General features: G+C 38.6%; 3 protein-coding genes and 1 pseudogene across 4 annotated transcripts; 2 read left to right on the top strand and 2 right to left on the bottom strand.

Annotated features, from left to right (window-relative positions):
- Positions 1-184: 184 nt before the first annotated feature.
- On the bottom strand, positions 185-7363 carry LOC117620795 (protein CROWDED NUCLEI 1). Of its 2 annotated transcripts, XM_034351019.1 has the most exons (8): positions 6651-7363; positions 5495-5704; positions 4734-4987; positions 4276-4546; positions 4115-4198; positions 1527-3640; positions 1107-1266; positions 185-801 (listed from the first exon to the last, which is right to left on the bottom strand). In XM_034351019.1, exons 1-8 carry the CDS (start codon positions 6927-6929, stop codon positions 556-558), a joined length of 3618 nt encoding a protein of 1205 aa, XP_034206910.1. In that variant the 5' UTR covers positions 6930-7363; the 3' UTR covers positions 185-555. The 2 variants fall into 2 exon arrangements, with proteins under 2 accessions (XP_034206910.1, XP_034206911.1); XM_034351020.1 differs by lacking the exon at positions 1107-1266 and having other exon boundaries at positions 646-801.
- Positions 7364-12953: 5590 nt separating this feature from the next.
- Positions 12954-18980, top strand: LOC117621959 (annotated as a pseudogene).
- A 2513-nt stretch (positions 18981-21493) lies between these two features.
- On the top strand, positions 21494-23567 carry LOC117622185 (probable transmembrane ascorbate ferrireductase 2). The gene is made up of 4 exons (XM_034352773.1): positions 21494-21813; positions 22260-22308; positions 22805-23004; positions 23108-23567. The coding sequence occupies exons 1-4, from the start codon at positions 21667-21669 to the stop codon at positions 23414-23416; spliced, it is 705 nt and encodes a 234-aa protein (XP_034208664.1). The 5' UTR covers positions 21494-21666; the 3' UTR covers positions 23417-23567.
- A 494-nt stretch (positions 23568-24061) lies between these two features.
- LOC117623016 (translation initiation factor eIF-2B subunit delta) lies at positions 24062-27367 on the bottom strand. Its single transcript, XM_034353850.1, has 7 exons — positions 26597-27367; positions 26358-26492; positions 25861-26228; positions 25021-25765; positions 24821-24914; positions 24650-24704; positions 24062-24451 (listed from the first exon to the last, which is right to left on the bottom strand). The coding sequence occupies exons 1-7, from the start codon at positions 27111-27113 to the stop codon at positions 24389-24391; spliced, it is 1977 nt and encodes a 658-aa protein (XP_034209741.1). The 5' UTR covers positions 27114-27367; the 3' UTR covers positions 24062-24388.
- Between the last annotated feature and the right edge of the window lie 193 nt (positions 27368-27560).

The raw sequence follows: 27560 nt of genomic DNA, 5'->3' as shown, positions 1-27560 counted from the left end.
TGAAGATTGCTATGGGTACATCACACAAGCGTACTGTTGGGTAGCCATGCATCTGGGTACTCAGATCGATGAGAGTGAACAAAACCAAGCTTTTGAATTTCTCCATCATACCATCATCACTGTAACTGTGAGAGAGAGAGAGAGAGAGAGAGAGAGAGAGAGAGAGAGAGAGAGAGACATGAGGTAGTTAAAACAATCAGCCCAGAACGAACGAGATACAAACTTTGATACAAACAATGTAGAAATGGCGGAGCTCAGTCCAGCGATAAAATATGCACTGGCTACTGCTGCTGCTACATAAGAATATCTAGCATTGGCGTACAAAAATAAGAAACAGCCCAATATTGTCCTGAATCCTAAAAAAAATAAGAAAAAGAAAAGTGAGGGTAAACAAAAACCCTATCCCTCCGCCTCAAATACTTCCATAGTTCTAACTACACTTAAATCGATAATGCACAATTATACTACACATTAGAAAGCTAACAGCAAAGCTAAAGAAGTTGATGCAGTCAAGTTCCAACTGAAGCCACCCCTACTGGAAACAAGTCTTTGTTATTATGTTGTGAAGAAGGTCCATAGCTTCTTTCCTATTGAGGCTTCACCAGGATGTTCAGACTCTTCATCGTCATCATCTTCTTCAATGGGAGTACCATTCTGGGATTCACTCCTGTACTCGTCTCCATCAACATACTCTTGACCCCCTTCTGTTGAACCATTCACCTCTTCACTAACTGCCGTATTCTCTTCCAGATTTTTTATTGCATCTGCATCACCATCTTGAGTGTCTCCAAGAGTCCCACACTGAGCACAAAGTAAAAAAGAGAAATCACATCAGAAAAATATTTTGAAGAATCAGCTTTTGACTTCTTGAAAGATATAAAAACATATGAGGACAGGGCAGCTCTTAACATGTTTTCTTAGACATCATTCACTCCTAAAGATAAATACTGGCAGACCAACTTCTCAGTAACATATTGAACTTGTGTAGTAGAAATTGATTCTAATCCATAAAACAAATAGAAAGGCCTCATTCACACCCCCACACACACACCCCTACATCCTATCTAGTGAAATTTTAATGGGCTAGTGAAGATGCCTACACTCACCCGCACAAAGTGTGTGCTTCCACCATTCTCGCTACCAACTCCTATTGAAGTAGCAGGAGCAGCTTTAGAGTAGTGCTCAGTAGCTCTAGCATTATCGACCTCTTCCTCGTTATCTTTGACAAGGTCACGCGATGCACTTGCAGCAGCAACTGTAACTCCACTGATCACATAACGTGTAAACTTACAAGTTAGTTTCATGGAATGACCACCATAGAATGGCAACAGGATCATAAGTTTTATCCCTTTCATGATGCTAAAATATAACTTTTACATCCATTATCTGATACAGTGCTCTAGAAATAATTCTTAATTGTGGTAGCTTTATTCCAACCTAAAACAAATGATATTTCAATTCAAGAAACTGCAATGCATTCCAATGTTTTTCAATGGTACTTAAGATATAACAATTTAAATACTTACGTTTTGGGTCGCCGTAGATTGTATCGACTTTCCCCTGGAGCTTGCTCAGCTGGAATAACTTTTTCTCGCCTCTTCTTGCGCTGGGCACCCATGACACTGTCAGAACGTCCTTCACTATCATCCCCACCACTCACAGCGATTTGAGATGTCTGAGCACGGCCACGCTTCCGTCCATTTCTAGCTGATCTTTTATCAGCAAGACTAGAACCACCATGGCTTTCAGTATGCATATCAACAGAATCCTCAGCAGTCCCATTTGCATACTCACTGTCATTTGTTCCAAAAGCCTCCCCAAGTATAGCCTTAGCATCTTTAACAACCGCTTTCACAGAGCGAGTTCTCTTAACTGCAGGCCTGCCTCTCCTGCCTCCTCTCCTACTTGGCTTTTGGCAACCACCCTTCAAATCAGAAGGCTGAGAATCTTCTGGAAGATCAGGAGCCTCACTATTCATGTTGCTATGTTCATCGGGTGAAGGATATTGAACAGCTTCAACCTCTCTGATTCTGTTGTCGGATTGAACCCTCTGGACATCAAAAGAATCACTTGCAACTCCAAAAGATAGTTCAGCCTCATTTTCAATGCCACATCCTCTTTTGGATGCTTCTACATTTTGCTCACCAGAGAATGGTGCTTCATTTGCCAAATTTTGAGGAGAGCCAAACTCAATCTTTTTCCCTGGTGAGAGATTAAATATCTTTGAAGTGCATTTACGGAGCCAAGAGATGGTACCACCAGAAACTGGAGATCTCAAATCAATACCAAGAGATATCTCATTATTTTGTCTCTGAGCCAGATTTTCATTGAAACCTCCCTTCAAATAGTCATCACCCAGTCTTGATGGGGGAATAACCTCTGCGTTTTCAATTTCAGCTAAAGGTCGTAGATTAGAAAGCACAAACTCAGAGATCATTTCACCACAGTTTGTGCAACTCTTGAATTTCTCAATAAACGAAATAAAGGATTCTCTCTCCTTAATAAATTGTTCCCGTTGGTCTCTCAATTTCTGGCTAAGGTCAAGAAGTTCATCAATGTCTTTTCTTATTTCAATGTGTTGCCTTTCAAGATGCTCCTTATTTGCATCAGCTTCTTGTCTTTCTTTTTCTATTTTAAGTCTTTCAACTTTAATTTCTTCCATTTCTCTTCTAGCTACCTCTCTCAAGTAATTAACATTGTCTAGTTCTCTTTCTCTTTCTTCTGCAAAAGACTTCTCTCTTTCACGCAAGGGTTTCTCCATCTCCTCCAACCGATTCTGCATATCAGTTTCAAGTTCTCTTTTCCGTGTTTCCAATTCATGAAGCATTTGGCTTCCCTCACTTTGAGCTTTCTCAGCTAATACTGACTTCTCATGCTCCATATGGGCTTCAAATGATTCCTTGGCCAATTTGAGATCATCTTGCTCCCTTTGTATGTGGTCCTGAGCCACCACCTTTTCACTTTTCAACCTTTCTTCTTCAACGTGTTTCCATTTTTCTACTTCTTCCTTCTGTTCATTTACATTCTTCAGCTCTTTCTCAATCTCAGCTCTTTTGTCATCCAGCTCTTCCCACTCTCTCTCAAAAAGCTCCTTTTGCTGCTTCAAGTCTTCAGCTTCCTTCAGAAGCAGTTCTTTCTGTTGCATGTACTTGTCAATTTCCTGTTTTAACTCTGACTGCAGCCGGTGATACTCTGACTTCTCCTCTTCACTTACTTTCAGTCGATCCTTCTCCTCACTAATCTTCTGTAGCTGTTCTTCATTATTAGCCCTAATCTTCTCAACTTCAGCCAAAAGCCTAACCAAATCCTCTTTATCAGCAATTAGTTGTTTCTTCTCACTTTCCAAATCCTTCTCCTCAGATTTAATGGACTTCTCCTTTTCCTTCAAGGATTTCATTTTTGATTCAAAGTCCTTCTCTTTTTCCCTGACCTTTTCCCCTTTCTTTTCCAATGCCTGCTCCCGTTTTGCAACTTTCTCCTCCATGTGATTGATTTCAGATTCCTTCTTCTCCACATCAACCAGCCTGTTTCTCAATTCATCATCCAAGGATTTTCTCTTTTGATCAATTTCCAACTCAAATTCGCATTTCTTTGCATCCAAAATGGCGTTGTGTTCATCAATAATCTTCTGGAGCTCAACCTGTGGGTCCCATGAAAAAGAAAAGAGTCAGGAGCATGACAATGATAATAGAATGATGAATTCACTCTGTATACCAAGCCATTCTTTAACAAAATAAGGAGATCAGATCCACAAAGGGGGAAACAAACAGGAAATAGACTTTAAACAGATTGAATAAAACGAAGGGTGTAAAGAAGAAAAGAAAAGAAAGTTTATCTCCCCACCCCCCACAAAAACAAAAAAAAACAAAAAAAACAAAAAAAAAAACTCCCAGACGTAAGAGTTTTAAACCTTCTTGAATACCAAATACATTGACACAGCTACTTTTGTGACCAAATTAAACCTACATCAGGTATAGACTTGTACGCGACAATTCATACCCCTAACAAGTTTCCAGATGTTAGTTGTAAGTTAACTTAACGCCATACAGCATCATTGCATAAGGTTCAAATTGCTTTCAATGTGTCTCTCTATCAACAGTGATATAGGCCTCACCCTTTCTCTAGCATTGAGCTTTTCTTCCAATGCAAGTAACTCCTTTTCCTTCATCTCTAGGTTTATTCTCATAGTATCATATTCCTGCACATAAAAAAAACAAACTTAAACAAATGAATTATGAGAAATCCAAAAACAGCTCCCCATAAAACACTACTCGCCTTTTCTTTCAAAGTCAGATTTGCTAGCCTGCTGCTTATATCATCTTCTTTCCTTTTCAATGTCTCATTAGTTGCATCGATCTTCTTCTGAGCATCTTCCAGGTCCTTCTCTTTCTGCTTAAAAATCCTATCGTTCTCATTTGCCCTCTCTTCTCTTTGGTTGAGAATTCTTTGACCCTTTGCTAGCCTCTCTTCTCCCTCTTGCAGTTTCCTTTCCCATTCTAGCAAGTCCTCCCTCTGCTTGGACAAAGAATTCTCATGTGCTTCCTGTCTGAGAAAAGTCAAACCAGCTACATTAAAACAAGAAACAGCTTTCATATTTAAGACGTATAGATTGCAAACAAGTTGATTCCACCCTCCCACCAACCCCTCCCGAAAAGGGAAGAAAAGAGGATGCATTGACAAAGCAAACATATTAGACAACAACAAAAGGAAAATATCAAGGGGCTTCATCATACTCTGAATTGAAGGATAACCGATCTCTTCGAAGTGTACTTTCTCGAGCCTCCAAGTCTTTTGATTTCCTCTCAAACTCTGAACTTTTCCGGCTCACCTCAGCTAGCTTGGCATCGGCTGCACGCGACTTTGCCTCTAGCTCCAATGATTTCTCTTCTATGCTAGCAACCAAAGCATTTGCCTCGGCCAACTTTGAATCAGCAGTAAACTTAATTTCTGCATTTTCTGAACGAATCTCATGCAAAGCTTTCTCTAGCTGCATAAGAAATGTACCACATATTAGCAAATTCAACCACAATCAGCTTTCAAGTTAATAACATAGATTGCCAACAATAACCAACAAACCAAAAGCTTTAAAATTTATCACATTCAAAAAATAAAGAATTAAAAGGCTGGTTTTCATCTAACTAAAGAAAATTGTTTAAACACATATATTTAAAACCACATGGAGTGACTACACTAGAACACAAAAAGGAAACTCATATATACATATACAAGAACATTTAAACTACAAAAGAAAATGACAAATAAGGCTTTATTGATAACATCCACTTTATTTGGTTGTACAATTCTTTAGGAATTTATACTTTGCCAGATCATAGTCAGACAAAGGCAAAGTAGAAATTCCAAGAATTGTACACGAAACAAATAAAGTGGATGTTATACAAGGCTTTCCACAAATTGAGAGCTGTCCGTTAAATAGTCTGGAGAGAGAGAGAGAGAGAGAGAGAGAGAGAGAGAGAGAGAGAGAGTTAAATCTTACATCATGCACACACTGCTTCTCAACCCCCAAGGCCTTCCTCAAATTCTCCTCTCGCTTTTCAATCTCAGATATTGCAATCAAATGAGCTGCTTGTTCTCTTCTGACAGCATCTTTTGCTTCTGTTAATGACTGCCTGAGTTCTTCATGCCTAGAAGTCCACTCCTTTTTCTCAATCAAGAGCAGCCCCATATTGTATTGGTATTCAAAAAGCTGGACACAGTAGCAGTTAGTCAATCAAAAATAATTTTTAACAAAAACGCCTATCTAAAACAGGAATATGGACTAGAAGCTTACAAATTGTGCCAATCCAAATAATTTATTGTTAAGACTGTACATAGAGAGTGGATAATGAGCTAAAGCACTTTACAACTACAAACTCTATATCTACATCACTCAGATATCACAAGGCAACCAAAAAGAAAGAGGATTTATGAACAAGTAGACTACTGTCACAATGATAAAAGTAATACACAGGTTTTTACTTATTTCTTTATACTCCTTAACCTACTCCCAATGTTTTCCCAATATAGTATACATTCAATTTTCAAAACAAATCAAGATTATTCCATTACGATTTAATCAGATAGTACCAAACCTTGACTCAAATTTTAACAAACTCCTTTTCTTACTCTTTTAAGCTTAGCATCTACCGAAACCAAAATCATCTTAAAACCAATTGGTATTTACGGAAATACTAATAATACAAACTACCCAACCGTTGAGACTTAGGAGGTGGTGTTATTTTTTTAATGCTACTAACTAGCACTGTAACGACACAGCAGCACTTCCGAGATGTTAATTTTAATACTAGTTTTGCAAAACCCTATTGAAGTTGACTTGGGAATTTCTCCTGCAGATGATGGATAAACGACTAAAATTTTAGGTTGCCATCAAATCATAGAGATGAAATCAAAATGCATAATCAAAAGGATATTTATGTTACTGATTCTATGCAAGACAATTCTCCTAAATCACAAATGCCCATGCCATGAAAAAGAATAAATTCGAATACTTTCTCACTGCCCGATACTATGCACAACTTGAACGCCTTCCCCATTACCCAAAAAAAAAAAAAAAAAAAGCAAACGAAAGAATATCCACATACTTGAAACTATTAGAACCAAACATCACAAGATTCAAAATACACTCCACCAACCTCATTTTCGAGCTCTGAAACCCTCTGAGCCAACTCTTCGCGGTCGGTGGCCCCCTCGCCAGACTCCACCTGCATATTCCCACCATTCTCAAGCACTGAACCCGAAGCCGGCGTCCTGGGTTCAAACAAGGAGAGACCTTTCCCCTTCGCAACGACACCATCCCCAGAGTTGAAGTTCGGAGCCCCGGATTTCATGTTCGAGCCCGACCCAGTTCCGGTCTTCTCAGCCCCAGTTTTGGGTGTGAGAGACCAACCCGACCACCGCTGCGGCGTAAACATCAAAAAACTCTCCACAACAATAATCCCAGAATGACAGATCGTAACTTCAACTTCATAAGCACATGCACGCCAAAGCCAAGTGAGCGATTCGACAAACCCCTAAAATTCAGAAACTGAACCAACTTTCCTCCAGAGAAAAACCCTAATTAAAGCAACGAAAGAGCGTTCAGGAGTGAAAACCCTACCCTGGAACGATCGGAATTCCGAAATTCCGGCGAATTGAAGTTCGGAATTCGGACGAAAAACAAGAACTTCTACTCAGTAACCAGTGTCTCTCTATCTGCTTTCAGTCTTTTAGCAGAATCCCTAGTCCGGACGTGAACAGAATTCCCAAATTCCGACGAATAGGAGATTTCAAGTCCGGTAACCTCTTGAAGCACACAGAGACACACACTCTCTCTCTGCAGCCACCTTTGTGTGCTTTGCGCGGATCACTCACGTTCCTTCTTTTTTTATTTATGGGCCCGCCAGGAATTTCATCTCTTAAAATTATCATTTTACCCTTCGTTTTCCTGTGGTTCAATGCTCCACCTCTAGGGTAGTTTCGGAATTTAAACTGGTAGCCTTTATAGAATGAAACGTGGGTGCTCGGTTGTGTTATTCGTCATGACGAATTTGCCCATGGTTGGTAGTGTCCGTTTGGGTGGGTGAAATGGATAAATTGGCAGAGAGGCAGGGGTATTTCGATAAAGTGGGCATGTTCTTATGTTTCCGAGAATATACCATGTACCGAGATGCCACGGTGTTAGAGAGCTGTTAAGTTGGGAAGAAGGGGATTGGGTCTTGAAGATAAGCATTGCTTTGTCGCATGTGGCTTTTGGTCATCATCACGACTCACTCTCTATAAAAGTAAAATAAAAAAGTTTCAAAATATTATGTTATTCATTCTGAGTCTGGATCCTCCTCCTTTTTTCTTTTTTTTTTCTTTTTTTTTTTTGGGGTGTTCGCTTCATGTTGTGTTTTATGACATTCATTTGATGACTAAATTTGTTTTATAAAAAAACTAAGTCATTTCTTAAGAAATGTTTAGAGTAACTATAGTAGACGCAATATCCTACAAAATAATTTCGTATTAGCTAGGTGGATGCCAATATAGGCTAATGTAGGATATTGCATCCTAATTGAGAGCTTACACGCCAAAATTAAAGCTTTTATGTGGAATTTAAAGCATGCATATGCTGAATTGAAGCCTTCAAATATGACATCAAACCCTTTAGGTCTATTATCAATGTTTGTACCCTAATTGGCCAAGTAACTAACTCAATTAGATCAATCATGTGTCATGTATTTAGAGGCAATTGCACTAGCCAATGGAGTGTTGTTGTGTGTCGCCACCAAAATCAATCTCAAGAAGTCTCATATCGAAGTATTGTAAAAATAGAGACTCTCCCTCACTTTAAAAAGGAGATTACTCTCCCACTTTGGATCTCTCTGAATACTCACTCTTTCGGATCATGGCTTTTTTTATTTATCGAAAGGAAGTGATTTTCATTAGCCAGAAACCTTGGTTACAATAAAGTCATCAAGAATACAATTCATTAGCCATGCAGGGCCTTCTTCTAACCAATAATAAGGACCTTGTTCATGTAAAGCAAAAATGGGCAATAGCATGAGTCACTTTGTTACACTCCCTAGGTCAAAATTGTACTTCCTTCAAAGAAAACTGCACGAGCAAGTCTCTCACATCATCCACAGTGTTGCCAACAGTAGCCCAAATAGTCTCTCCTGAATTAATCATCATAACAGCCTTAGAAGAGTCAATTTCTATGAGAGAAAAAACTAGCAGTTGTATCAAATAAAACTCCTCTATAGATCACTTGCAATTCTGTAGCTAGAATGGAAACCCCGCGAAGGCTTTGCATGGCTAGGGCACCCATTAAAACTCCAGAATTGACAGGACCCGCCCCAGAGTTCCCGGAAACCGAAGCTGACCCCGTCTTTGTTCCGACATCTTCTCGATGTCGGGCCCACTTACTAAGAAACCGAGACTTTCTACCGAAATTTTGGCAAAGTCTCCTTTGTAATTTAAGCAAACCCAACAAAAATTTCAACCTGCAACATACATAAAATAAAAATATCCCAACCAGCAGCATGCTTTCATAATTCAACAAGTCATACCAAATGGCCTCCGGCCTCACAAGTAAAATCTACCATGGGCGATAACAGAGCATCTACTGAATTTAGATTACCAGAACAGTTGAGTATAAGAAATTACTCAAATCCTAACTAGGAAGGTTCACAGTTCGAGCCTCGTACACCACTTGCACGCTTCCTGGAGCGACTACTGGCTGGGGGGCGCAAAACAGAAAACATGTGAGTGGACAAAAACCAGATTTGCACTTAAAAACAATATAGTAACCCCACCGTGTAAAAATAATGCTCAAGTCATGCAGGTTCACAATTCAATATTTAATTACTCAAAACATAATTCATTTAAAACTCTTCAAAACATAAGTCATCTCCTTCGTAAACCTCATTCTCTTAATCTTGCAACTCCTGCCAAACCACTGAAAAACTCTAATTTTTCACTCACTCAACTATACATATACATATAAATATACATATATATACATATAAATATACATATATATATATATAACTATACATAGCTATATGATATACTCATCACACTACCTAGGTACCGGGGAAACAATCCAACTGGGGGATCGTTTGACTAGTATGCAGGATTTCCAGGTGCTATCCTGCGTCTAGGGATGAGCGGTCCAACCGGGGGACGAAACTCCAAAGCTCACACACTGGAACATCCAACGCCATGTGTAGCTCCCAAACTATGTCCTACGCACGCAGACTGGATCATCACACACCGGAACATCCAACGCCATAAGTGATGACCCTAAACACTATACAGAGTCTTTCCATACGCCGGAACATCCAACGCCGCATATGGAAAGTGTCTCACACGCCGGAATATCCAACGCCGCGAGTAAGACGGATAACCTATTCTTCCCACACGCCGGAACATCCAACGCCGCGTGTGGAAAGTCTAATAACTGGGGAAGGTACTTACATAGTGTAATCATACAACTTCTCTCAACAACCTCTCATAATCAAGTTCTTCCACAACACACTACAACAACCCAAGTATCTCGCCTATAGAGAATATATATATATATATATATATACTTCCCCAAATTCCTTATAAAATACGCTCTCAATACCCAAAATGCCAAACTCACAATATATTGCCAAAGCGCTATACAACATCAAATTCATCTCATGAATATAATATATTCAATATGCCATTAAAACATTATGCAAAAATCCTTCATCAATAAAACCATGCATATGATTGAAAACAAAGTCTACTCACAAATATTCACACGCTGCCTGACCACGTGAAGGTCCTGCCTGCTGAGTACGTGCAGTCGAAACACCTATTTCAAGATACGAACCTTTAATTAATATAAAATTACGTCGAAGTGGAAATCACAAATTAAATACTTAAATTCCCAAATTCCCAATACGTGCATGTTGAAGAAGGTATCCTTAGGTCCGATTACAGGTTTAGGAATCGTTCACGATTGTACGGTTATCGCTAACCCGCAAACTTTGCATTATTGAATCTGAACATCCGGGGCTCCGATTCATTATACGGTCCTAGGAATACCTAGAACAACATATTTTAATTCGGAAAAGATCTAACGGTCAGAACCTATCGAACCCGGATAACGCACAATACGCACAATATGCACTCGTGACAACCTAAGTATCTCATCGGGTCAAATTGCAGCTTCACCAACCTCGCCCATGCCCCTGCAGCGCGTGGGTGTGTAGAGTAAATTCTAGTGACGAAAAAACTCCACACCCGAGCTCACCCTTCCTATCCTAGCTTCTACTCAAGGTCAGGATCACTTCATTCAACTACGGGAAGGTCCAATTCGGACGGCAACTGGCCGGAATTTCACTTTGAAATCCGGCCAAAACCTAGGTTTTCAAAATCAGTTTCTACCCAGCAAATTGATCCAAACCTATACAACAGTCAACTAGAACTCGGAAAATGAATGAGAAACCATACCTCACCCGTCGGAATTAGTGGTCGGAGGAGAGAGATTGAGTGATTGAAATTTCGGACGAAAACCGGCCTGAAATTTGTATTTTCCGGCGACTTGGCGGCGGCTGATGGCTGGAGGTGGACTGGGAAACGTCGGCGAGGTCTGGTCGGACGTTTTGGGTCCTGTCTCGTGGCTGGCCGTGGCCTGTGACGGTGGCTGCACAAATTGCAGTCGGAGGAGGGGAGAAGGAACGACGCAGGAGAGAGAGAGAGAATTGGGAGAAAGAGAGAGAGTGAGGTAAAAATGAAAATTCAGATTTTTACTCTAACCCTTTTTCAAAATAATTACAGTTTTGCCACTGATAATGTTTTGCTCGTAACTTTTTCGCTACAACTTCGATTCAAGCCTACTGCGTGTCTACGAATTTGTCTCAGTACCACATACCCAAAATACCATTCGTGGTCTCAAAATCTTTCCGGATAAGAAAATGACCAATTTACCCCTATCTCAATGGTAAATTCGTAATTCATTTTAAATCAATTAAAATAGACATTTAATTTAGAGTCGGGGTGTTACAAGAATCATTACGAACAACTGCATCAATACTATGCAAGCATGTTGAGTTGTCAGTAGCTCCATCAACATTGAGCTTATAGAAACCTTCAGGGGGACAACTCCAAATCTCATTCTGATTAACCCCACAACCACGTGGTTGGTTTTGAGATTTATGAAATTCTTCATAGAGCTCAAAACTCCACTCAAGAAGATGGGTAGGATTATGCACACCTTGACCATGAAGATTGTCATTTCTAGCTTTCCACAACATCCAACAAATGTAAGCAAATTGCTCCAACTCAATAGAAGACAAAACTGTTTACCTTTCTCAAAGAAATCGATGAAGCTCAACATATGCCACTGCTCAACAGCAAATCCCAACATAGAAAGCCTCCATACTTTCTTGCTTAGTTGCACTCCCATAAAGCATGGATAAGAGATTCATTGGACTTGCCACAATGAAAAAAAAAAAAACCTTTTGGGATTACTTTCCTACTCACAAAATGACGCAAGTGGGGAGGATATCATGAGAGGCACGCCACAAGAAATGCTTAATTTTATTTGGGATATGGAGGCTCCAAATCAATTTCCAATACAATGCCATTCGAGCGACATTGGAACCACCAACACCACTATTAAGATTAATGGTTTTCTTCTGCACAACAACTTGATAACCAGATCGAATAGAATATTTTCCATTCTTAGTAAGGAACCAAATCTGCTGATATGTACGTGGATTGCAACTTGAAGGGATGCTTTGAATTAACTCCACCTCCTCTATAAAATAAATAAATAAAACACGACTGTAAAAGACTAACATTCCAGGCAGAAATGAGAGGAAATAAAATCACAAACCTTAAAATTCGTTGGCAAAGAAGGAGGTGAATATAGTTTAAAAGTAGACAATCTGGGTATCCATTTATCATTGTAAACATCAATCATCTTACCATCACCCAAACGCCAATAAAAGCCTGCATCTAATAAATCTATTCCCCACAAAATAGAACTCTAAACAAAAGAAGGAGCTGAACCAAGAGTAGCATGCATGAATCTGAGTTAGGGAAGTAATGCGCCTTAAGCATATGAAAAACAATGGAATCATGGTTTGGAGCATCCGTCAAGCCTATTTACAAACCACAGCTTGATTAAAGCATTCAAAATCCTTCTACTTAAGCCAACACTTGTATCATGTAATCACAACTATTACATTAATGTGAACACCTATACTTATGTGGATGTAACCTATTCGGGTGCACCACATATATTTGTGCTTGTTTACTCCTTTTTTGTCATCCATCCTAACGTGCTGAAGAAATTAACATGTCGAAGGCCCTCACCTTCCATCTAATCTTGTCGAAGGACCCTAGCAACCGAAAACATGGAGGATAGAGAAATTGATTGCATGAAAGAAGGGTAAAAGGGAGAATGGATTGGAGGGATTGAGGGAGCTATCAACATGGAGGAGGTCCGATGCCCAACTCGTAGGCAGAAGAAGAAAGGTGAGACAAAGTTGGAGTCATTTTTAAGCCATGTTTGGTGTTTTATGGGATGGATTGAATTGGATAACTCATTAGAGTCATGGCTTTTCCAGGAAAGTGACATCAAGGTATACAACATGTTGAGAGTAAAATTATATGCTTTCCAATTTGACTATGTGTACAAACTTACCATCTTATTGTATCGTGCCACTGAATAAGCATTGTTTTTCAGTATGTGTACTGTGGCATGACATGAACCTCAAAACTGGTGGTGTTGCACCCAAAGTGTCTATAAGCTATATAGAGCTAATCTACATAGTTTGTGCTTATTGCTCCTCCAGGGTCATCATAATAAAATGATGCGAATAGTGAATTTGAGTAACTTTTGTGCTTCAAAACCATTAGTGTCTACCTCGTAGGGGTTGTTGGATGGGAAGTTTCCTTAATCACCTTTCAACTGGATAGGCAGACAAAATCAAATCCTTAATTATTCTAAATCCTTTTGTATTTGGGTTTGAAAGTTTGCCATAATTCTCATATTATTTTGCGAATAATATGGATAGTCCAAATGTGATTCTATGTATATTTAAAATATATATTTATGTTAACTATTGAATTTCTTAGTGGATATATTCTTTTATCTTGTCTCTTCATTAATTTTGACCATGGCCGCAGCCAGGGCCGGTCTTCAGATTTTGAAGGCCCTGTGCAAACCTTAAATTGGGGCCTCACATAAGCTAACACAAACTTACACCATTATGTAATGTCATACAATAAATATTTTTTTTTTTTCTTCAAGTGATCAAAGTACCCCAAGATGGAAAGAATATGGAGAGTAAAAGAAAAAATTTATTTTCTTTCTAAAATTTGTTTTATTTTTAGGGTTTTAGAAGTCATTTTACATAGGGATAAATTTGTCTTTAAATTTTTTAAAATAAGGTGGGTGAAAAAATATGAGGTGGGTGAAAATAGCAGCACTCTACATATATTATACACATGAAAAAAAATTGAGGCCCCTAAAAAATTAGGGGCCCTGTGCGGTGGCACCACTTGCACACCCTCAGGGCCACCCCTGGCCGCAGCTCAATGTGGAATAGCCAACTACTATTAAGGGTCAGTTTGGGATTGCTGTCATTTTTGAAAAAAGTTGTTTTTGTTGTGCTTTGAAATTAATTAGTTGTAAAGTAAAGCAGCTACATGTTTGGTAAACAATATTTTTAAAGTGCTGTTAGTACAAATGTCTTTCATATTCAGATTTCATCTTTAGGAAGCTTCTGCTTGGAACATTTGGAGAGGATCTTTATCTCTAGATCATTATATCTAATTTACTTATGACAATTTGTCTTTATTCAAGCCATTAAAATTTTCAGTCTATATGTAATGCCAGTGTACATAAGAATGGTTTCTTCCCCTATTCTTGTGTTCAATATACCTATGTGCCCTTTTGATGTATGATAGTATCTCTTTACAGATCGAAGACGACTTGAGATGCTATTTCTCATCTAACACCTTGTTTGAAATCTCATTTAGAATAGTTCGTATATATATCAATGCCATATGACGACCTCAGATACTTTCAATTTTTTTCAAAACTCTTTTCTTCGTTGTCTTATTAGACTGTTTTGTATCCATTTGCAGGGAATACAACACGAACTGATATATCTCATAGCAGAAGGGCAGGATTGTCAAGTGCAATGAGAAAAAAGCTATCATTGGATTTAATTCATAATTACGATGGATACATTTTCGAAAGTAAATTCTTACACAAGCAATTTTATACCATGAAATTCAAGATTCTTTTATCCCCAAAATGTTGGTGGATCCCTATTTTTTGTTGTTGTATTTATGGGTTTAACCCGTATTATTTCTTATAAATAAAATTCATTTTTTATTCTTGCATAATGGGCTAATAGCTGGAAATCATTAGAATTGGAGGCGTTGGAAAGGATTAAAATTATCATTCCCCAACATCACTGGTATAAATAAAATAATTGAAAAAATAACTCTATCTTAATTTGCAAAAGTGGTATTTTAGCCCTAAACCCTAAAATAACATGACAAAATTGTATATTTTCAGCTATATTATTTAAATATACTACTTTAACGGTACAGCCATGCGGCTCAAAGATAGCCACTTGGCTATACTCTTTATATACTCTTTAAATTCATTCAAAACGAACACGAAGCTTGCACTCGCAGTCACACAGCCATTTCGCTTACAAACTTCACAGAGCTTCTGTCTCTCTCTCTCTCTCAACTCAAGCTTCGATTTTTTTTTCTTTCGTTTCGGCTGCTGCGTTGATTGGATTGGACTGCACTCTCTCTATGAAAACCATCAAATGTCATTCAGCTATTGAAATCTCCACTAAGATAATAACTCTGATGCTATAAGGGAGTTAGGCGGCGCCTAGGCGGCCTGGGCGGATCTAGGCGGCTCCTAGGCGGCCTGGGGTGATCTAGGCGGCCCCTAGGCGGCCTGGGCAGGTATTCTTGCATGCATCCTCTGCAACTGGTCGTGCAGGTATTCTTCTTAGTAGTTACAATTCTGACTTTTTAGTGGTAGTACTTGCGTAGAATAAAAGACGAGTGCTTGTGCGAATTGGGCATTCTGCCTTGTTTATATTATTACATTCTACATCCAGCATATGAGTTGATTAGTTAGAGATATATAGTTTTTTCTGTAAGGACAATGTGCAGCACTTGCACTTAAATGGTACAGTAATTGTTCCTGAAAAAGGCGCAGCTTTGATTTGTCTAATTATTTATTTTTAACAATTACTCTTTGACTCGGATGATTTGTACCTTAAGAAAGTAGAGTTTTCACCTCCTAGCCTCTTCTCATATCTTTTGGGTTCTTTTCAGGGTTTATGGTTTGATGGGGATTCTTCCTTATGGATGATGCGATGCATAAATGTTGAACTTGCCGACTGGATAAGCAAAAGAGGACTATTCAGCGTGCAGCAACTATTGTATCTCCCCAAGGCAACTTTGCAGACCATGATTGGAAATTTTCCTGCTTCAAAATTGTATCAGGTACGGACTTATAAGATAGTTGACGCCTGGCTGACTAACCCACTGGTCAAGATTTAACATGACTGGACAACTTTTTGATTGGGCCGGGTAGGTTATTGAAATACAAGTCAGTTATTGGCTTTCAGGCATGTTAACTGATTTCAGTAGCTTTGCATCAAGAATATTTTGTTCTTCTAGGATCTGCACTCTTTTCGACGCATCGAAGTGAAATTAAAACTTCAGCGGAAAGTCTCGCTCTTTAGACATCACACTGGTGAACACCAATTTCAGGCAAGAAAGTGGAACACCTCAACATGGGAATTATATGCTCTCATAAGAGAGTATCTTTCTCTGATCACTTGGTTATTTTATTGGATCATTCTACTTGAATTTGAAGCCAAGGGAGTCAATAAGAAGGTAGTGCATGTTATTACGTCATTGGGTTATGATAACTCAAGATGCCAATTTAACTTCTACTAGTGTGCTTTAATTTTGATAGCAGAAAAGGGAGGAAATTGACTGCTGGCTTCTCAAATCCATTGGTAGTGAACACCCTTCTGGATGTTTTGTCCACTCTAGAAATACTAGCAGTCTTCCTCTTTATCCTCTTCTTAGCTTGGAATTTTTATGCACGCATCTCAACTGATTTCAAGAACTTGAAGCCTGCTAAATCACTAATGCTGAATTCGTGAGTTCTAAATCGGAAAGTTTTCTATTTCGAACATTTAGAAACAAGAACTTCATCATGATTGATGCTTAAACTGTACCTCAGATGGCAACTCAAGTACCTAAAGGTGGAAACTCGGTTTGGTTTGCTAGCAGAAGTCTGCCTGGCTTTTCTTCTTTTCCCTATATTAAGAGGTCTGGCCTTATTTTGGTTGCTTGGCATCCAGTTTGAAGCCTCTGTAAGATACCATATATGGCTTGGGACTGCAATGATATTTTTTGCCACTTTCCATGGTGCAAGCACTTTGTTCATTTTGGGGGTCAGCCACTTTATCCAGGAGGAGGTAAATCCTAGTCCTTTTTCATTTTGATCATTTCAATCATTTGGTTTTCTGTTCGGTGTTAACTCTGCTGTATTATTTTGGTATTGGCATTATTTAGTTTTGCTGATCTTTTTGGTGCAATTCATTCAATCACAGATATGGGAATGGCAGAAAACCGGGCGGATATACCTTGCTGGGGAGATCTGTCTGGTCACAGGGTTAGTGATTTGGATCACATCACTTCCTCAAATAAGGAGAAAACAGTTTAAAATATTTTACTACACACACCATCTCTACATGGTTTTTCTGGTATTCTTCTTGTTTCATGCTGGAGACCGTCACTTCTACATGGTTTTCCCTGGAATTTTTCTGTTTGGCCTTGACAAGCTCCTTCGGATCATACAATCTAGACCCGAAACATGCATTCTTTCTGCACGAATCTTCCCCTCCAAAGCTATAGAGCTTATTCTACCAAAAGATCCAGGTAATTTTTCTAGACCTTGTTTACTAACCAGAAGTTTTCTAAAATTGGAGAAATCATATGAAACATCACATTCCACTAATTGCAGGGCCCAAGTATACACCAACAAGCATTATATTTGTGAAGTTACCAAGTATATCCAAATATGAATGGCACTCATTTAGCATTACTTCCAGCTCTAGGGTTGATGACAACACAATATCTATAATGATCAAATCCGAAGGATCGTGGACAAGTTCTCTCTCCCATATGATCCAAACTAGGCAAGAGTCGGATGGCGATCAGACGAAGTACATACCTATTGCAGTGGAAGGCCCTTATGGACCTGTCTCTATGGACTTCCTAAGGTGCATAAAAAATTAACTTTTCATTATAGAATATATATTGTGAAACTGCTCAGTGATGATCAATTAGCATCTCAAAATCTGGTGAACATGAATCTGAAATCTTGTGCAGATATGATAGTCTACTTCTTGTTTCTGGAGGAATTGGAATAACCCCGGTTCTGAGCATCATACAGGAACTTGCTTCGTCCCAAAACAGCAGCATAAACAAATTCCTACCAAGAATGCAGCTTATATAAGTTGTGAAGAAGTCCCAAGACATTTGTCTGTTGAACTCAATCTCACCTCTAATATTTGGCCAGCCAGCAGAAAAATGCCTTCTGAAAGTTAAAGTCTGTGTGACCCAAGAAGAGCAGTCTAATGCAACAGTAAGAGAACTATTGAACGAGTTTTCTCAAGTGCAAACAGTGAACTTTGGTACAAAGTTCTTGAATTTTTCAATCAGTGGACTCGAAAACTCACTTTGGATGGCTGCCATAGCTGGAATTTCCTTTATCCTGTTTCTCATCTTTCTCATTATGTTCAACCACATTTTTGTTCCCTCCCAGAAAAATCCCACCAAGGAGAAGACTCCATCTTGGGTTGCAGATCTTCTTATCATATCTTCCTTCATTCTGGCATTAATTTGCAGCATCTTTGTAGCCCTTGTTATAAGATGGAGAAGGCTAAAGAAACAGATTCCTCCTAGCCTCCAAAAACAAAGCAAAGCTTTAGAGAAAGGGTCAACACAAGCAAGTGATGCTCTTGAGGAACATGAAATCCATTTTGGAGGCAGGCCTAACTTTGAAGGTACTTGGATTCTTTTTTTATCCATGAAATCTTTTCCAAGTTTCAAACCTTTAAAAATTCCTTGTACTGGGTCTGGCATACAAGACAAGGATATGTTTTTAACATTTGTTGAATTGAGCGGATATCTTTGCAAAGTTTCCCGGTGAGACAGGTGGATCTGATATTGGAGTGTTGGTCTATGGACCTGAGACTATGAAAGAATCAGTGGCATCAATTTGCCAGAAAAAATGTGGAGCTAAGAAGCAGAAACCCAATTTCAGCTTCCACTCCCTCAATTTCACACTCGAATCTCACACCAGAAGCCATAATAAAAAGTGAAGATAATAACAGCTAGATTTCCATCCAAAATAGTATACTGATCAATCAACTCTAGATATTTGGTATTTTAATCAACAGGTCTATCTAGATTGATCAGTTCTTGTAATTGCTTCTTAGGCTTCCAAGATAATGAATTTGAGCAATGTACATATATATATATATAAATGTCTCTTTGTACTTTGTAGTATAAATATGAACTTTAATGATTGGAACTTTGCTTTTTCTCAGTTTCTTCCACTGCAGATAGTTTACTTTTTATTGTGTGGAATAATGGGGAGCACTCACCCAAATTGGGAAAATGTGGAATAATGTCTATCTAGATTGAAATTCAAGTTGTCAAAAAGCAATCAAATAATTATATCATAACCATGTTGGTTAATGGTTACAGGAAGATCCATGAGGAGCCAAATCTTTCATTTTAAAAAAAGAACAGACAAAGGAGGAGCCAAGTCTAATTCAATTTATTATTATTATTATTGTTTAATACATTTGAAAAATGGGTGATTTTATTAGCACCCCAAAATTTTCTCTTTGCACCCCATATTTTCTTTATATCCCACTAAACTTTAGTAAAATTTAAAATTACTCACTACACTCCATTTTTCTTCCTAAATTACCCTCATGAACCCCATTTCTTAACTTACCTTGTTTCAGTGGGAGTTCACCGAATTTACAATGGATGTCCACCGAATGTGTTTAGTTTTTTCAATGATAGTTCACCAAATTTGTTTCAGTTTTTCAATGATAGTCCACCGAATTTGTTTCCGTTTTTCAATAGTAGTCTACTGAATTCGTTTCTTGTTTCAGTGATTATCTATCGAATTCGTTACTAAGTTTTTAGATATGAAGAAGACTCACAGAGATAAAATTATAAATTTGTTATGACTTCCACTTTTTCAATTTTGTCATTTTTACTAAGGCGTTGAATTCAAATTCATTACAGGTGCATGACGAGCGTATGTTGTCTTTTACTAGGTCGCTCGTGGCATTAGGGGAAACAGTTGCATTGTGTACAAGACCTTCCTAAGTTTATCAAGCAATTGAGACCTTATAGCAAATTTTAGAGGGTACAAACATACGGTCTACCATGACATATCAACGTCGTCATGGTTAACTGGCTTGCTAGCATGCCTCTATTAGAACTCATGAAACTTCTGTTGTTTTGATTAGTTCTTGCATGTTTGAATTAGAACTCATGGAACTTTAGAACTCATTTAGACCCTTATGAAGTTTGTCCTACCAAAAAAAGGAATATAAGAAAATAAATAGAATTATTATATTTATATTCTCAATTCTGTGGTGGGTGCATTTTCGTCAGTCATTAGGATAACCGTATCTGTAGTAGCTACATTCTCCATTCCCTGAAGTTGTTGAAACGTATCCACATGCTCTTGATACCTCCAGTACAAATGTGTTACATTACATATGTCACTTTGTTCATGCCACATTCTAGAAAGTGGTTGAATAGGATGGTCTAGAGACAAATGAACCTACAAAACAAGAATTCATTAATATACGTATATCATATAAAATTACACTATGTAGCGTAAACAAATAAATTCATACCTAGACATAGTGATCATCATCAACAAAACCAATGGCAATGTCATGTAGCTTGGTTTCCCTTGATTGAACTGAGAATGGAAGAAATGTATGGCATTGACGCATGCTTAGAAGAATTAAAATCACATTATAACATGTGGCGATAATATGCCATATATCATGCATGGTCATCCAACAAAAGTATGGTGCAAATCCATCACACATTCTATTCTAACATTGTTTCTTTCAGTAGGGGCGTCACCTTGTTTTTGTTCCTTCAATGGGAGTAAGGTCAAAATAGCTTGCATTAAATTTGTAGTCAACAATAAGTTACTGAAAAAATAAATATATTTCGGTTCGTTCCCACTGAATTGTAGGTAAAAATTCGGTAATACACCACCGAATACCGTTCTATGTTACAATAGATCTCCACCGCATCTTAAGTTAATGGTTGGTCAAACACAACCGAAATAAGTGCAAAGTTTCGATGGGATCCCACGAATTTGCCTATCGCATTCGGTACTGATGTGCGGAACGCAATCAGCGACCATCATGAGATCCTAAACTACAAAAACGCCAAAAAAAAAAAAAAAAACTCATGTCTCATTCGAAGCCTCTCTAACTTCAGGCTCACCCTTTATGAATAAATACAAGATATTTTTCAGTAATATAAGCGTATAAACCTCGTTAGGGTTGTAGGAATATAATGGTTTGAGAAAAAAGTCTAACTAGGATTACAAGAACATATATGGAATGTAATAAGCAAATTTAATTTTTATTTTAAATAATTTTTGTTCTTAACGATAATTATATACAAAAATAAAATAAGTTATTTATGTTTAAAATTAATATATGGCGTAAAGAGCAAATAATAGAGCGACAATAAAATCACCATAAAAGAAACTCAACAAAATGGACACCCGGAGAAAGAAAGAGAGCAGACAAGGAAAGCAGTATGGTCCGACGTGGACTAATAGTCCCACGCGTCACCTCCTAGTTTTACAGTTTTTTTTTTTTTTTTGGGGTTGGTCAATCAGTTGAAAAAGTTGAAAACCTGAAATTCTTTCGTCCGCCATCACCTTCGTCCCTAAAGAAGCAGCCCGCAGAGTAAAACAGATCCAAATCCCAAAAACCTAGAGAAACCCTTTTTGTTTTCTTCCCAGAACCCTAAATTTTCTATCTCTGAAAGATTTCAGAGCTGAAGGAAGAAGAAGTAATGGGGGCGATTCCAGTGGTCCGCTTCCCGATCTTCAGGGCAGTGAGAGTGATAGGAGTGATAGTGGCTGCTCTAGTGCTCATCTGGACCATACGTTTCCGCGGAGGATTGGCTCTCATCTCAGACAACAAAGATCTCATTTTCAATGTCCGTTTCTTCCCAATCCTCTTCTTCTTTCAATTTCTTTTCCTTCAAGTTTTAATTTTGATTTTTCATATATTGTCATTATATCTATTGGGAATTCATTTTGAACCTTATTTTTTGGGCGGAAATGGTTGATGGGTTATTTAGCTCACTTCTTCTGGGTACTGGTTATATCACTTAATTTGTTTTAATGCTCATATTACTGTCAATATATGCAAAAATGTTTCTTTTCTTTACAACTTTGTATCTTTAACTTGTTACATTAGAATTTATATAGTTCATTATCATCTTGAGCTGGAAATTGATGCTTCTTTGATCTAGGAGAAATTCCTCTTTGTAAATTAAGCATTTGGTTCATTCCCATGACAAATTGATAGAGCATTACTCTCTCTCTAAATTGTTTAACTTTTTAGTGTTCCATGAACTTATGGTTGTTTTGTCACTTGTAGGTCCATCCCGTGTTGATGGTGATTGGACTGATACTCTTAAATGGAGAAGGTAAATTTTCTGTTCTTATGGCGCTTGGCCCAGTATCTAGTTACTGATTTCTCCATAATTCCTCTCTCTCCCAGTAATCTTGACTTAAAATTGACGTGACTGCCTTAGATGATTATATACGCCAGTACAATGAGTTTAGTAGAGCATGCTAAGGATTATAAGAATGAGTTTCGAACTGTTAGTGAAGGTCACATATAGTTTCTTAGTGACCTTTTACACTTGAATTTGATTCACAGACTTTCTTAGTCAATTGCCTTTGAACTTACAAGAGTTTCCGTAACTATAGTTGAATGTTAGAACTATTCTTGGTGGGTTTTAGATGTATTTAGATATTTTTCTTTTCCTGCTTTTTCTAAGAGTTATGAGAGAGCATTATGTAGATTTTTAGTGCATCTTGTTCTTGATAGCATATAGCTTTATTTCCTTTGCTTGTATGGACTACCCATATGTTTACCGAAAATGATTATGAATTAAAACCATCTCTAAAATGATGCAGCCATGCTAGCATACAAGACAGTTTCAGGAACAAAAAGCTTCAAAAAACTTGTTCATCTTACGCTACAATTCCTTGCCTTTTGTTTAAGTATTATTGGCGTATGGGCTGCTTTGAAGTTCCACAATGATAAGGGCATTGACAATTTCTACAGCCTGCATTCATGGTTGGGTCTAGCTTGCCTATTCTTCTTCACCCTCCAGGTACCGTCATAGATACTATTTCTTCTTCTTTTTTAGCCTTAGAAGATAGCTTCTATCTACAATTACTTTTATCTGGTTTTCACCCCCATTTTCTTTTGCACAGTGGGCTGCTGGTTTTGTGACATATTGGTACCCAGGCGGCTCAAAAAATAGCAGAGCTACCTTACTGCCATGGCATGTGTTTGTTGGTATTTATACTTACGCCCTTGCTGTTGTTACTGTAACTACTGGTATTTTAGAAAAAGTCACATTCCTTCAAACCAACCACATAATATCACGCTATTCAACTGAGGCTTTGCTGGTGAATTCTCTTGGAATATTGGTCGTTGTGCTGGGAGGTTTTGTGATTCTTGCTGTTATTACTCCCACCAATAATAATAGAGGCGACGTTCTCAGAGGATCGATAGAGTAAAGCACAATTGTACTGTCTTATAGTATTTAAGCAGACCTAATTTTACTCTATATATGGATTACAGGATTTTGTTATTGTCAAAAGATTAATGTATTAAAGTAACAATTCCCTTTGTTCAATTAGAGTTGAAGAAGGCTCCGTTCCTTTCTCATTGTTTGTTCTTCATTTTAATTCACATCATCTTTCTTTTCGCAATGCGTCTTCATTATTCATGTCTTGGCGGGTTCCATTGTGTTCATCTGCACTTAGAACGTGACCTGTTCAGACAAATATTTCCAATAAGCTAAGTGGCCTCTTTGTTCTTTGGTCCATAGAATATTCTGGCTTATGAACATCAACTTATTGACCAAAAAGAAAAAATCAACCTGGGCGTTCCTTTTTCTTCTTAGAAAAAGCTTGTTGTAAAAGCCTTATATTTTTCTGTTTTGCCCTGTAAAATTGTATAAGAATAATGATCGATTGACGTGTCTCCGCATGGTGGCACTTCATTGCCCACATTAAACAATTCTACCCTCGCAGATTTGGGAGTTGGACTTTTGTTTTTAAATCCTGATCTGGTGGCTTAGCGAAAGGAAGACAGATCCCAAACCATTTATATAAAAAATAATTTTTTTATTTTTTTATTTTTTTAAAAAAACAGATAAATAAAAGATGGAACCCATGAGTATGCATCCCATAATAATCCCAGCGAAAGCAAAGCATGGTGCATATACACGCAAGTACAGCATACAAAACTTCTGTCACAAGAACTTAAGCGTCTAACTTGTTTCTCAATCTATGGCCAAAGAAGAAAAAAGAAATTGTCTCAATCCAGTGAGAGATCAAAAGCTAAAAAGAAACTTCTGGCTCTAGTCTTGGACTCTTATCGTTTGTTAAATGCTGCTGACACTGAATCACTGATTTCAGCATGCACAAAAATTTTTGGAGAAGCCTCACGAATCACGATCCACTTCCGAGGAGGCACTTTCACGATCACATCCATAAGTGTTCTCTTCGGTATTCGCGCACAATGACGGGCACACTTGTGGGTGGAACCTAAAATAACCACAAAATAATCAAGTCTTTTTCCCAGATAAAGTGGTGAAACTGATAATCCACAAAAGAAATCTCATGAGCCATCAGTCATATGATAAAGAACTAGAATGCAAGTTCAAAATTTGGAACATAAAGAATTGCGAAACATTGTCTGCTCTTTAGGTCTTGCAACAATAATTGAAGAAAAAATTGATTTACCATGCCATAATCCGTGATTATCATTGAAACATAATCTGAAGGAAGTGCGTCATAACTGCCATTAAGAAGTCAAAATAGGACTGCACAGTTAGTAGGGGGAAATCAATAACAAGTCAAAATAAGTCATAACTGCCAATAACAAGCACATCACTAAAATGATAAACGCTTTACATCAGATTTAGGGGTTGAAGATTTTCACAATTAGCTTGACCATCCAAATAGATTTCCTCCCTGCCAGGAATCTTTGAAATGGCATCTGGGTCACCTGCAAGAAGTGGAACAATTACCCGAGAATTCAAGCAAGAAGAGCAGGAGACTTATCAAAAACTGTCAGAATGACCATAAATTTTTTTGATGCTAGGAGTGCATACCAAGCTCGTTGGAGCATATAGAATCAAGCTGTACCCTTTCATGAAATTTATATGCCTCACAACATACTAACACGGGTACACGGAATGCATGAGCTACCATAGCAACACAAGCAGTCCCAACCCTTGAGTAAACTGTTCCATTAGACAGCACTGAAGAAGCACCAAGAAAAACTCGAGTAACTTCATGCATGATATAGGAAGCAGCATTTATATGAGTGTAAGTACAGCTGAGGCCCTTTCCCACCAACCTACGAAGTAAACGCTGGCCTTCAAGCTTTGGACGAGAATCTACCACCACAACACGAAACTGTTTGCCAAGCTCATGGGCATGTAACAGTAACATTTCAACTGCAGAGGATGACCCATATGTTAGAAGAACATCACCATCCCTGATTTTGCTAACTGCATGCTTTACAATCACCTTATCTGCAAGTATGATCTTCTCAGTTATGAACCGTTCAATATCTGACTGGAGAGATGCTTTTGCTTCTGACTCGGACATAGACAAAGGTAACTTGGCAATTCGGCTCTTCAGAAACCGAATTGCATTCCCCATGGTGACTGAAAGCGGCCTGCACTCGATAAAAAATGAAACATAACTACTTATTTTTGCTGTCAAATCCCTACTGAGATTTTTCTCAGGTGGTGTTGAATAGTCTTTAATGGCCTCTTGAAATGCTAGAAGCATGGCTATACAACGAGCATTCCCACCAGATATATCTCCTGATAAATACTGTAACCCAACCTGACATTAATACAGAAAGTAAAAATTAGATAGAACCATAATTTCACACTTTGATCTCTGTCATAATCACACCATAACAAGCTGATATAACGTACCTTATAAACAGCAGGGTGCACGGGGTCAAGTTGGAAAAACTTAGACTCGAGATCAGGAAGCTGAGTTCCATGCTCGTACTGAGGCAAATGCCTGAACAGCTCAACCCTATTCCTGGCCTCAGTTTGCTTGACCACTGAACGCCTTTTCGCCTTCTCTACACGACTGGTATCATCATATTGCATTCGTGGATGGGGAACTTCCTTCTTTCTTTCTTTCTCCGGCAGGCGTTCGCCACCACCCTTCTTCTCGGAAGCCGCCACAGATATTTGTGACACGAGTTTCGTAGCCTTGGATGGTTTCACATTCGCTGCTGCCGAAGTAGAAGCAGTAACAGTAGCAGCAACAGAAGGTGTTTTACTTCCGTCGGCTAATAACACAATGCAAGGTAGACATTCATAATCACTATAAGAAAATAAAATTCATTGAATTCAATTACATTTCTATTAAAAATTGTTTGTGATTCACGAAATGTAATAAAAGCCTAGAAAGAGTGTACCTTTTGCTGCGGCCTTAGCTGCTCTTTGAGCTTCTTGAAGAGCCCGCCTTTCGGCTTTCGTGGTTTTCTCTTTGAGTGGCTTCGAATTCCCACCTCGCTCGCTTTGCGCTTCCACTGATGCACCTCTACCTTTCTCTGCGTTTTTTCAATTTTTGGTATAGTAAATTGCTTAAATAAAATAAAACTAAATTAAATTACATTTCTGGTGAAATCAAAACAAATGGTAATAGGAAAATTACCAGAAATACAAGTAATGGGCATCTTGACCACGGAGACCGTCGTTAAGCCACTCGCGGGAACACTACTCGCCTTCACGGCAGCCGTCAGATCGAAGCCTCCGCCAGGAAACGAAGACGACGTCGTTATGCCCGCAGCCGCTCTTACCGAATTGCCCCTGAGTGCTCGACCCGGCGACATAACAACGTCGTTCAGGAACTCACCACTGCCCATCACCATTCCGTACGAGGACGACGCCGTAGGAGGCGAGGCGGGGAAGAAATCAGAAGAGTTGTTGTAACTCCCGGCGGGTATGGAGTCTCGGCGGACCGGAGAGGCGGGGACCGCAGGGAAGGGAACCGGACGGGGAGCGTCGGAGTGACGTGGCGGGGGGATCATAACCGGAGAGAGGGAGTTACCGGAGGGGGAGATGTGAGAGACCGGAGGAGAGGAGGCGGCGATGGGCTCGGGCGAGGAGAAGAACCCCACTTGTCGGACCTTCGGGTTGCTGACCGTGCGCGGAGGTCGGCGAGTGTCCATTTGAGAATTTTCAGTCTGGACCGAGGGTTTTGAGGGTATGGAGAGTGGGTTTTGGGGGTGTGGAGAGAAAAGCAGGGGGGTTTGTTTTGAGGTGAGAAGACAGCAAAAAGCAGCACAAAAATGCAGAGCGCAAAGGGAGAGAGACCCACGTTTTTAAAAAAGAGTAGAAGAAGAGTGCCAATTTCCCTTTCGTTTTCAGATTTTTTATATTTTTTATATTTTTTATATTTTTTAATATTATCATTATGAAAGTAAGAACAACAATTGTGGTTAGGCACTGGACACAGGGCCATTGACGATGACCCATCAAAGATACCCACTAGATACGTTCTTTCAAAATTTTGGAATATGATTTTAATCATTTGATGATTGCCTAAATGTTTTATGTACGTGATCACATTCATCTAAAAAGGAAAATACTTTTGCAGACATGGATTAGTCTCTTAC

The sequence above is a fragment of the Prunus dulcis genome, chromosome 3 (assembly GCF_902201215.1).
Source record: "Prunus dulcis chromosome 3, ALMONDv2, whole genome shotgun sequence".
Taxonomy (NCBI): Eukaryota; Viridiplantae; Streptophyta; class Magnoliopsida; order Rosales; family Rosaceae; genus Prunus; species Prunus dulcis.
Note: the sequence above shows the minus strand (reverse complement) of the source record. Positions and strands in the feature narration are given on the sequence as shown.